The sequence below is a fragment of the Silurus aristotelis genome (assembly GCF_946808225.1).
Source record: "Silurus aristotelis genome assembly, chromosome: 28".
In the NCBI taxonomy this organism is placed as follows: Eukaryota; Metazoa; Chordata; class Actinopteri; order Siluriformes; family Siluridae; genus Silurus; species Silurus aristotelis.
Window position 1 is genome coordinate 9,825,390 of NC_139601.1, and position 12,251 is coordinate 9,837,640.

The window sequence follows — 12,251 nt, forward strand, 5'->3', positions numbered from 1 at the left end:
CATTAACACTTGGACCTTCACATCAATTTTGCTGACATTTCCTTGGGCTTTAAGGCATTCTGTTTGCTGTCTGAGATACTGTACATCATGTTTATCTGTAAAGCCTAATAGCATTCATTACAACAATTACTTGGTCGGAATCATAAAGCAAGAGTTGAGAATCAGAATGTGATCCAACATGAGCCAATAAAAATGTGTGGGAGCTGGTGACATTTGCTATCATACGGAAGGGTGTTAGCTGTCAGATGTAGCTTGCCTGAAAAGAGGAGCGTATTCATTTACATGGGAGTGTACATGTTGCAGGTTTGTCTGGTGTAAATTGAGCTACCCTTTCACCCTTTTTTTTAATAACTACTTTATTGTGGCCAGGGCTGCTGTGGGTTTAATCACTTATTTCTTTATATTTTGAAAAACAGAACCAACTAACTTAAAAATAAATAAGTAAATAAATAAAAAATACTGTGAGTGGGTACAAACAGGGAGCAGGAAAGATTGTTTATAAATCGGATTAAAATACAGTACCTTACACACCACTACTTAAAAGCAAACAAAGCATCTGAATTATATTCTTTCATTTGAATAAAAATGAAGAAAATAATCTAAATTAGATCCAACAGAAGGGAAAGGTTGTGCTGCTAAATTAAGCTGAGCAGATGAAGACAAAAGACTTTGGTTATTGATGCAAGGATTTGTCTCCCAATCTTCACATATCGGTGGATTGTATTACTCTAAGCTACAGTTCCATCTATTTAAAAAATAAGAAAATAAATAAAAACCTTTTTCTCTTACAGCATCATCGTTAGTCTTAGATATATATTTGGGGTATTGACAATGCGTGTATATGTAATTCTACAAACACTATTCAGCAAACATGCTATATATCACTGGGCCAAAGTGAGAAGGCATGTTACAATATAGAGTCACTGTATCTATGACCCTTGGGTATATTTAGCAGACATTCCACTGGTTTAATAGAGAACTCAGTAAGCTTAGTGGAGTGTCTGTTGGCACTAGTTGGCAATAGTAATTCATCCAGGCTGCAGATTAGAGGTCAAAACACTAAGCAGACTTTTTACATGTGGTGAAAGAAAATTAAAGTTCCATATGAGACAATTCCATAACAATAATTTTCCATTAGCTGTTCAACTGTAAATTACACTTGTTAAATTCATTTAAGCCAGTGGAAAGTTATGAAAAGAAAAGCTGCCGCACATTAAAAAGCATAGCAGGCTGCATGTCTCAGAAATCCTCTGCCACAGATAGAAAGCCGGTGGTGTTCAAATAAAGCTGAACCTACATTTAGCTTTAACTGCATTCTGCCAAGACCTAAACATGCAACAGTCATGACGAGGAACAACACACAGATAACAATAACTGCACCTCCCAACAATTACTTACTGCATTTGTATGCAAACTGCTTTCTAACTAATGCATACACTCCCCCTAAAAAAAGTCAACATGATAACCCCTGAATCTGTGTGATTTTCCTGTAATTTGCACTAATTACAGAGAAGCAGTTTCAATATGATTAAAGAGTAAGTCACACATGGAAAAAGATGAAAAGGACATTGTATTTATGTAGTGCTACATAAACACCAACATGGACTTACTGTCTGCAAATTTTAGAAATCTTATTCTATTAATTTTTCTAATGAAAAAAGTGTAATATATCTGTGTTTTTACATGAATTCATGAATTGATCACCGAATAAAATGCAACCACTTGTCACAGTTTATCTCCACATTCACTGGAATATTTTACGAGATTCAGATCATAAATACTACTACTTCACCAAAACATGTTTAATATCAGTAAGATGTTTAAAGGGAACATAGTTCAAAAGTTTAACACAGAATAAGATCTGTATAAAACCTACAAGTCTCCCTAGTCAGAGTAATATACACCTCCTCAAACACACATGCTAAAAGCTTACCAGCTGTTCGGCTCCAACTCCAGCTCCAGTAAAGACTGGCTTCTGTCAGACGCACACTGCAAACACCACATGTTGCTTTTTGATCCCTACAAATAGCAGCATTGTGCTGACCCATGGCTACCCATCTCTTTGGCAAGCAAAGCCTCTCAGTGTTATAATCTTCGTTCAACTCCGTTGGACTCCACGGTCACTACATCCTCGTTTTCCTTCTCTTGCTCGCTGGATAGCAAGGAGGGGGTAGAACAGAATGCATGCCAGTGACTGTGGCTAAAAGGGGAGGGAATTCCTCTGTCCAGCAATCTAATTAGATGGCAGGAATATAAACTAGTCTGGCCCAAAGAGGATTGTTTATCTTGGTCCTGTACAGACTAGACAGTGTGAAAGAGTAAAGAATATACATGGTAGTTTATCATGTGCAAACTAGTAAAGGCAGAGCCCAAAGAGTTGAAAGAGATGATGGCTAAAAGAGTGGGAAGCCCCTTTGGACCAGGAGAGGAAGTGGGGCTAATAATAGCCAGATTGCAGGATGGATTCAGGCTGTTCGAGAAGTTAAGAAGTGGAGGAAGCCTTTATCCCTCCCTCTCTATCTTTCCATCTCTCTCTATCTTTCTTGAAGGCTTCAGCTGCTGTTCCTAGGGGCCAGACTAAGTCTTGGCAGTAATTTGAGCCCTACATGTGTGATAGACGTGCTCCAGACGGTGGGGCCTGCAGGAGAGGTGCAGCCAAACATGGCCGTCACTATTCTCTCCTGACACCACAGTTTACATGAATGAGTCCTCTTAAAGGGCAATATGCCAACTCAAAAGTCACCATTTCACTACAAAACACATAAAACCTAGGTATACCTTTATCTTTAGTCATCTTACATATTGGCCTTTTTCCAAACAAAAACCTTCAAACAAAACATTCTAAACATAAAAAAAGTCTGCTAAATGCCTAGTGTGACTTTGTGAAGCTCATCTCTATAATCTGTCCCACGTTTTTCCCTCCTCCCATTTCCTTACATAAGGCAGTTTTACACATTTTCTCTTGCTGACATCATCAGCTAAACAATGAGTGACACAAGAGTAGAGTCCAGATGCTGTCACCCACCATGCAATGAAATGCATAGTTCTGGGATGAAACAAAGCCCCAATCTTTAATGTGAAATTGCAGCAATGTAGCAGTTAGGAGGTCTGCTGAGACCTTACAGTGATCAAAGTTGGAAAAAAAACATAATGGTAGCTGAGTCTCCAGCTACATCCAACTTTATCTGCAAGCACTCGCCGTGAGGTGACAGTGTGGCTGTAATTACTGGAATTTTTCAGTCGCTCCCAAGAGTGAAGCCTTTCATTTCTCACTTTTGTCCAGAGCTCATACTGCCTAAAGCCTAAGATGAAAACACACCCGATTCCATTTAAATTTGAGACAGAAAAATTTGAGATGGTCAACTAAACATTTATGGTCCCTGTATATCGCCTAGACATCTATTTATTTTAGACATGATGTAGATTTTGAGAATATCTGTTGAGAAGGGATTTTCCTTCTAATCTATTTATTCTCTCTAAATAACAAGTTTAAAAAACACTTTAAATAAGCATGTCTGTTTTAACCTTAGGACAAACAGAGAACAAATAAATTCACATTGAAGTATAAATAAATAAAATCTAATTAATTGCTGTGATTCATTTACAGAATCAATTAAACTCCAGACTTTTCCAAAAGGTGCATTCAGACAAAACATTACAGGGTGTGTGGGTTAATAGTGAGGTTGTGTTGAACACATTTATATTTTTTGCCACAACAAACCTAAATGTGTGGGTGAGTAGATGTGTGTTTAGGGTTTCCTGATGCCAGTTGCTCATTATAAAGATATGAAAATACAATATACTTTTTAAATACAAGGTCACTGTGACTTCATGCTTCTGAGAAATACCCGACAGTGTTTATTATTGGTGACATCAAACCTTTTAATGCTGAAGGTTTTGTGGCTCAATAAAGGGCTCAATAATGTGTCAGAGTGGCAGGAAGAATTTATAGGAGACAGACTGTTCAAGGCCATGTACATCATAGTCAGCTGACAGAGAGGCCCAAATAATTTATCTTCATAGTTCTGGCATAAGTTACTTAATACATTTTACGAGGAAAAAGGCATCTTGCTCTTTGGTGCTTTTGTTACCAAATGTATTAAGTATACATTCATTCTCATTTAGATGGAAGTTGAATAAAATCAGTCTTTTCTAGGTTTGTGGGTGTTCTGTCTGTCAGAATCTCATCTGTTCCACGGTGAAGGACAAAGTAGGACAGAGTTTCCTATTACTCTGATTCTACTAATATTTTAAGGACACCTGTTTTGGGGAGAGGGGGGGGGGTCACTTTGAAAACCACCTCTTACTTGCAATCCCCAGCAGCTGTCACTTATTACATGTCTCAATGTCACTCTGACAGTGCTGCCTGGACAGAGAGATGGCATGCAGCCTGCCACAAACCCAGGGGAGATGCTGGTGCCAATGTGTCTGCTGTCATTTCAGTACCAATCTTACCTCATTTTAATGTCTATACTTAACTAGAGATCTCAAAAGTAAGGGCAAGTTTAGCACAAGCGTTCAGCCTGTGTTAGATAGTTTGGGTTGGCTACAAAGTCTCCCTTACACAAAGCTCCATTAAGTTTTTCCTGTAAGGTCCCCAGTAAATAGAAAAAACCCACATAAATGTTGTGAGATCATCTTTAATTTTAGTCTTTAAGTTTTTAGTCAGTAACTGCTTATACTGTAGAGCTAATGAAATAGCCCTGGGCTACAATAACTAAATAACTCATGTGATGAACTCAAATTGAATCAATAACTCCATTTGCTTCAGTTTTCTTGTCGAATTCTGATTGCAATAATGCAGCTAGCAGCAAAAGAACAATACAGAACAATAATTATACTTTACAAATTGCACAAAATGACTAATTGCTATTTTTGGGCACTAAAATGGTTTTATAGTGAACTTGAATCTCCCATTTGATTACATAGGTTTCACCCTAACTTGCTAACCTCGACTGCTATGCTCCTCACAGACACACACACACACACACACACACACACACACACACACACACACACACACACACACACACACACACACACACACACACACCACATTTATCCACAGGGTCTGCAGCATGCATTCTACATAATATAAAGTTTATCCATTTAACACTATCGTTTCGCTAACTGCATGCTTCTTTTGCGAGTCTTGTGTATTTAACAACTCTTTGCTGAAACAATAAAAACTCTAGTTAACTATAGCACTACCCTCAACAAATATATATTTTATTTTCCAACACCAAAATGTTCATAAACAGTGCATAAAAAAAAAAAGTTCTACCAGTTCAATAAAGTCATAAATGGAATTTATTAATTTGTAGGATCTTCCACCAAAAGCCTCAATTATGTGCAGAACTAATGTAGCTGCAGCCTCGACTGTAGAAAATAGAGCACAGTGAATGTAACTCTGTGATTGCTGCCCAAAAATCATCAAAAAATCTTTTGTAGATTTGCACCACCGTTTCCTGATGACCTGAATAAGGTACTTGTGGGAGTGCTTGGTATATGGAAATATATTTAAGCACTGAAGTAATAAGACATTTCGGTATATTAGGGAGCCAGCTGTGCTCTCCAACACATACAATGTCACAGAAACAAAACCATTATCCAGCTTTCAACTTTGTGACATGTATGCAAATAGTGATCGGCTGCAATGGTTTGAAAAAACTTTGTCATGCTCTGTTTAGAAAAGCAATACTCAGGGTCAATAAACTATATAACAGACAATTAAAAAAGACAATAAAACATTTATTCAGTGTTAGTACCCTTCTTCTTCAGTCAATGGCTCTGTAAAATAATTTATAGATAGCAGATGAAGCAATATTCTACAAACATGTCAGATACGAATCCAGAGATTGTAGCTCATTCTTGCTCAGCTCAGCTTTATGTACTGACAGGGGCTATATCTGAAGATGGGCATTGGCCAAAAGCATAAACACACCACAGGGGCTCATCAGATACTGACAGGCAAACACACATACTGGATTTGCTCAAAGCACTATGTCAGAAAGTGAGTCAGTGGGCAATTATTTTAGTCCTTACTGAAGATGAACAAGATTTGTGTCAATCCAAACCAAAAAGCGTAGCAGCACTGACCTGCAATCAGATGTGAGATATTCTAGTGTTTCGTTCCAGCTTAATTTTAACATTTTACAGCAGCAGTCTGGAACTGCAAATTTGTACCTCATTACAAAAAAGACAGGAAGTCTGGAAACTTATCTCCTGAGCCCCTCTGCGACGTCAAAGCTTTTGCACATTTGAACTTGGCCAGTGAGGAAACATGAAATGTTAACTTTCCATTAAGATTTTAAGTGCTACTGCAGAAGCCTTGGCCTTGTTGAGCCTTTGGGGAAAATAAAAAAAAAAAACACAAAGAAAATAATTTTTTCTTAGTGAAGGAAACATATGTTGGGTAATAACTAAATAAGTCTTTATAAGCGTGGAGGTTATCTACAACCTTTTCTGATTAATTCTGAATGTTTAGAACATGAGCAAAAACGAGGCTAGTATATCTATGCTTCCTTTAGATTTGTTTCACAGATTTAGCCTCAATCACTTGAGAGGAGCAATGTAGCAATCTGACAGCTCCAGCATGGATGAGTTAGTGTTAATGAACACAATCAGTCATTTATAGACTCCACATGGTTCCTCCTGCACAAAGTGACCTCAGAGCTCCAGTCTAAACAGAAAGATGTGCACATGCTTAAGTTATCTCCTCCTGCTTCTTCTCACCCAGCAGGGACATAAGAGTGCCTCTAGGGTTGAAAATGTGCTGTGTATACTGCAGTGTTTCGTCATTTAGATGTCTAGATGGAGTTCTGCAGATTGGAGAAGGCAAGAGGGTGACATGTTACAGATATAAGCCACAGTCAGCAATCACTGCAGACAGACAGATGGAGAAAAATTAGGGGAAGCAGAGAAAACAGAGAAGAGCTTGCATAAAGATGTGTAGAAGCCTGGTGGGAAGCATTAGTCTCAAACCATTTGGTATGAAACAAGACACTTGTGGAGAAGACTGGTGGAATAGCCAGAGAGAAGCTAAGGTAAGATAGATCTGCCACTTGAGAGCTTCAGAGAATTTTTATTAGCAATAAATAAAATATAAGGGATAAAATGTATCAATATGTATTAAAATATAATATTAATAAAAATGTGTATTCCTACAGAGGAACAACAACAAAAAAAAAAAAACTAATCAAAGTAAATGAGTAAATATATTTCATTTACAGTGCTTGTTTGGTGCTCAGAAATCAGTGTTCATCCGTGCTTGTAAGACACCTAAATCTGTACTAAAATTCACGCTTCCAAACACGTGTCTCCAAAATAGACACTTCAAATGCATATACCGTAATTTCGGACTATTAAGCGCACCCATATACTATAAGCCACACCCACTGAATTTTACAAATATTTTTATTTTGAACATAAATAAACCGCACCTGTCTATAAGCCTGTCTACACTAAAACTAATGAACTTTACACAGGCTTTAACGAAAGACACGTTACACACGGTGTAACGGGTAAAATATGTTGCGCTTCCTTTAAGAGCAGAGCGGTATTTTGGGAATAGCCTGCCACTGCATTTTTCCGCTATTACTGCGTGTGTGCAAGACGAGGATTATGTCCTTATTATTTTCTGATGCTCATTTCTAAGTTTCTTTGACTAACCCGTAACGCTGTTGCCAAGAAAAATAAAAAAAGCACGAGTTTTGGAAACCTGTCTGTGCTTATATGATTTCTGTTGCAACTGGAGTTAGTGAGCTCTCCCTTCACCCAGACTCAACGTGTTACAACGGCTTGTATCTAAACAGTAGCCGACCAAGTAAGTCATTGTTCACTGTCTTCCTCCTTCTTTTCACAACTATTTCTCTTAGGAGTTTATCTTTTGGCATCATCGTGCGTAAAAAAAAAAAAAACTTTTTTTCTCCTGATGCCATGCAGCTCAGAACACAGGTGAGGTGTGTTTTTTCGTTTGGAAATTTCATTGGTCTTATGTTATGGGGTTCAGTTTTTTGGCTTGAAGTTTGTGAAACCGGGAAAAACCCAGGAAAAATCCATAAATAAGCCGCGGGGTTCAAAACATGGGAAAAAAGTAGCGACTTATAGTCAGAAAAATACGGTATTATACGTTTTATTTGTGTTCCGTTCAATGTATTTCAATGTGTGTTCTTTTAACACAGAGAACAGCAAAACTACTTGCAATTGTTTGAACTACTGTGCTAAAAATTATGTATGCAATGGTACACGTATTTGTATAGAATTTTTTTGGTACAGGGCTTTTGGATCGGTGCATGTTTACGTTCTTTTTACGTGTGGATACCTAAACTCTGAGTTCCCACAGAAAGGTATTAATTTGTTTAGTCTCTGCCTAACAAACGGGGTCTAACAAACGTTAAATATTTAATACAATTTTTCCTTTAAAATGTTTTTATTTAATCCAGTTAATTTGTGCCAATTTAATTGGTTACTCAGTTTAATCAATAAAATTAAAACGGGTATTATATGAATCTAATTTATTCTATTTTCTTTTTCAATCCAAATTACAATATTAAATTTTTTATAAAATATTATAAAATATAATTTTATATATTATTTAATAAAGGCAGAGTGAACAGCGGGGAAACATCACATTTGTTTCTATTGCTGAGGTAAAACTCGTCACTAATAAAATATTGCTTATTGCTAAATCGTAATACATGACATAACCAACCTTTAGTATAAAAAAGAAAAAAGGCAGGAAAAGGAAAATGTAGGACTGAATAAAACAAAGTTCAGGGTATAAACTGAGGTGAAACCTACCACTCTCAAGCTGATAAAAACCCCAGTGGAGTCCAAAAGCAATGTTTGTACAGCAAGATATACAGGTTTGTAATTTTAGCCCCGAGCATGCATAATGCTCAAGTCTCTTCTTGGACACAGTCATGCTCCTGCCCCTTCTTTTCAAACTCTTGCCCCATGGCATAGGCTCACACTTAGCACACATAATATGCCTGTTGTGCGACACTAAATCCATGTACACTGCCAGCTAAGTGCGAAAATTTGCCTTGGCATCCTGTATAACAGCTACCTTTTTTCTTCCTGGCTTGCTGTGATTTTTTTGAAGCAATGCTAAAAACAGAAGAGACTGCACTATATGAGAGTGCATGTATGTTTACATTTCAGGAAAGGAGTGGTGACTAACACAGCTGACTTCCTGTAGAGATATTGGGCTGGTTTAGAAGACAGAATCTGAAAATCACTTGTGGATTCATAATGGTGCAAGGAATTGTCTATATCTGCTTTGTTGACCTAAGACCTGCAAAGTAACTACTGCAATGACTGTCTATTAATATACTCACAGTAATATTTAAACCTATTAACCAATTTTTTTTATTCCTTTATTGCTCATTTGTCAAAACGCAATTTTTCTCAAACCACAAAGGTAACCGGCAAGTCTTTGAAATCTGATGACACATCAGATTTTCTTTTCATAGGCAAGAAAGTTAATGTGAATTTAATTCTGGCTGATAAATAATTCTCTGTTCACTACAGATAGAAAATAATTTTTGTTAGTCTACTGGCTCAGAGGTAAGACTTTGAGCCAGTAGACTTCTCATAATCATGTCTTAGAACTACATGGGATGGTGAGTTATACAGTCATCCATTCTGGAACATTTCCAGACAAAAGATCAGTTACTACAGTTTACATGAACATATTTTTTGCATGAGATATAATACATCTCTCTACCCCAGGAACAGAATTCAAATTCATTCAGATAATTGTTTTGTTTTGATTATTGTAAATTGTTGGAACATGAGAGTTAGAGAAAGAACATATAATACACTGGAAATCCTTAAATGTAGGAAAACCTTCCAGTAAATGCACACCATCTCATAGACTATAATATTAGGCTGTTCCTAGAAATAAGGATATATAATGAAGAGCACATGCAATCTGTGACATTTCAGAAACATGTTGTATGTACTGCATGGGGTTATTTTAATAAAATTTATTTCTGACCAAAAAAAAAAAAATTTTTTGCCCATTCCCTTGAAACCTGACAATAAATCAGCAGTTGACAGTATGTTTTAATAGAGCAGTTAGACAAACAATGCCAAGTACAAGCTGCCTGAAAACAAGTGCTGAACATTAAGGCTCATTCACACTCTAGTTTGACTGACAGGAGGAATTGGAATTCCAAGGTCAATGCATGGTGGAGTAATGACTATTGTATCTGACTATATGTATCGTTCATATCATGAATTTCAATTGGGATCATCACACTGTTGTTTCACTGCTGCTGCACATACACAAAAAAAGCATTATGGAAATTCAATGTCAAACACACCATTGTTATGTAAGATTTTGTTGCAGAAACCATGGAAATAATTGTTTGGAAATAAAAAACAAAATATAAAATGGAAGCTCTAAAATGTCAAGAGGCTTCAATCTTTTTCTTAATGAAAAACATCCAAACCTGCTTACAGGGATTTTACAACAACAAATGCTTTTCTTTCGAGAAAATCTATTCTAAAGGCCAACACAAACTATTCTAATGACCTTAAACTGGCTTGTACTGGAAACAAAACACTTCTGACTGCATCCTCATTAAACATAATGAATCAATATTAAGAAGAAAAAAGCTCTTAAAGTGATGCTTAGCAATATGCAGCGAAACCGTCTAACAAGCACCAATAATAATGAGAAATATCTATAATGGTTTTTTTTTTTTTTTTTGTGTGTGTAAACATTAATTGTGCTGCACATAAGTTAGTCGTCAGATTTAACATTTACGAGAGGCGGTTAGTTAAGTCGGTGTGAACTCAGCATTCCAACACACATATGAAAGTTGGCTGGTATGTTTTCTATGTCATAAACCCTTTACAAAAATCATATAAAGACCACAAAAGTAAACGAAATGACATTTTATAGCAGATTGCATCAGCACACAATCACTATTTATAGAGAAGCATTCAAATGACTGGATACATAAAGTGGCTGTTTGCAGAATCTTTTTGGGGTTTGGGGGGATTGGGAGCTGGTTAAAACTAGAGAACTGCATAATAACTGAACAGACCTGGCTCATCTGAAAGTTCTTGCAGACAGTAAAATCAGAAACATAAGAAATATCAGCAACACTTATAATTTCAACATAAACCAAACAGCACTGACCTTCAGCAAAGTGTAAAGACAACATGAAGAAACTGATTTATTCATTTCCCACTAGAGGGATGCATTGGGACTCAACAACATGGGTTGTAGCATTTTTTTTTTTAAATTTTAAAATTTTATTTATTTATTATGACAAAATTCGGGCGGGCGGTCAGGGCTAGCAAAGCCTTTTCTGCTGGCCTAAACACTATCAGAAGCACTGACCTACATTTACAAACTCAATTCTAATATTTGTTTCATGAAATTGTATTGATTTATTCCCAAGAGTCTGTTCACCTCATTTCATAGTGTTCCTCTTGTCTGCACTGCTTCCAGTACGTGTATGTGGATGTTAGATTTCTTTTTTGTCTAATCAGATTTTCATGCTTAATGTGCTGCCATGTCAATTTTATCTGCCCAGGGCTTTCAAAGTCAGTTCTGCTCGCCTTTTTACCATATTCCCCTTAATAAATATATCCATTTATTTAACCAATCAGATTTCAAATTCACCTTACAGGGCCAGCTAGTTGGCCCTATGAGAATACCGTCAGAATACCCATAATACCGTCAGAATACCCAGAATATCGTCAGCATTTTTCCGTCCTCTGATTGGTTGGTCAGGGGGAAACTGTTACAGCCAAGTTGGCAAAAGGTCTGTAGCACTCTGCACACATTAATACATCAAAGTTACACTTTTTTTTTGCCAACGGAGGAAGAGAAATTTATTTGGTCTCTGACATACTTAAAAATTTTTTTTGAAGAAACACTAGACATCGTGAGGAGGTCGGCCAACCCCAAAGCTAGCTAGCTTGTCTCAGCCCAGGATATGGTTTGTTCGCCACTTCCAGACCAGTGAATATGAGCGGTACCATTGGATTACAGCCTCTGAGAAGCGGTGCAAATTATGAGTCCATCTCTGGTGAGTAGGTTGTATCTTATTTAAATGTGTATGTTTTTGTCATGTTATAAGACAAATGTTGATTCTGAACTGCTCCAGATGATGTAAGTGGCACAGTTGTGGTGGTAGTTGTGGTGGTTTGGAGTTGTCTTACCTGGGTTTTTTGCTTTAGTAAGATGGTATTCACCCTTAGTAGCAAAGGCAGCTGGAGAGAACACT

General features: G+C 36.9%; 1 protein-coding gene and 1 long non-coding RNA gene across 15 annotated transcripts in view; one reads left to right on the forward strand and one right to left on the reverse strand.

Annotated features, from left to right (window-relative positions):
* iqsec1b (IQ motif and Sec7 domain ArfGEF 1b) overlaps nt 1-12,251 on the reverse strand; it is a 206,155-nt gene that overhangs the window by 24,446 nt on the left and 169,458 nt on the right. For 2 of the 14 annotated variants that reach the window (XM_083533976.1, XM_083533975.1), the window contains exon 1: nt 1,934-2,364. The exons of the other annotated variants lie outside the window; for them this stretch is intronic. In XM_083533976.1, the coding sequence (XP_083390102.1) occupies nt 1,934-2,004 (71 nt within the window). In that variant the 5' untranslated portion in view covers nt 2,005-2,364. Of the gene's footprint in view, nt 1-1,933; nt 2,365-12,251 lie in introns of those variants that run through there. 14 annotated transcript variants of the gene reach the window in all.
* Nucleotides 1-12,251, forward strand: part of LOC310722056 — a 142,243-nt gene that overhangs the window by 10,669 nt on the left and 119,323 nt on the right. The gene's annotated exons all lie outside the window — the stretch shown is intronic.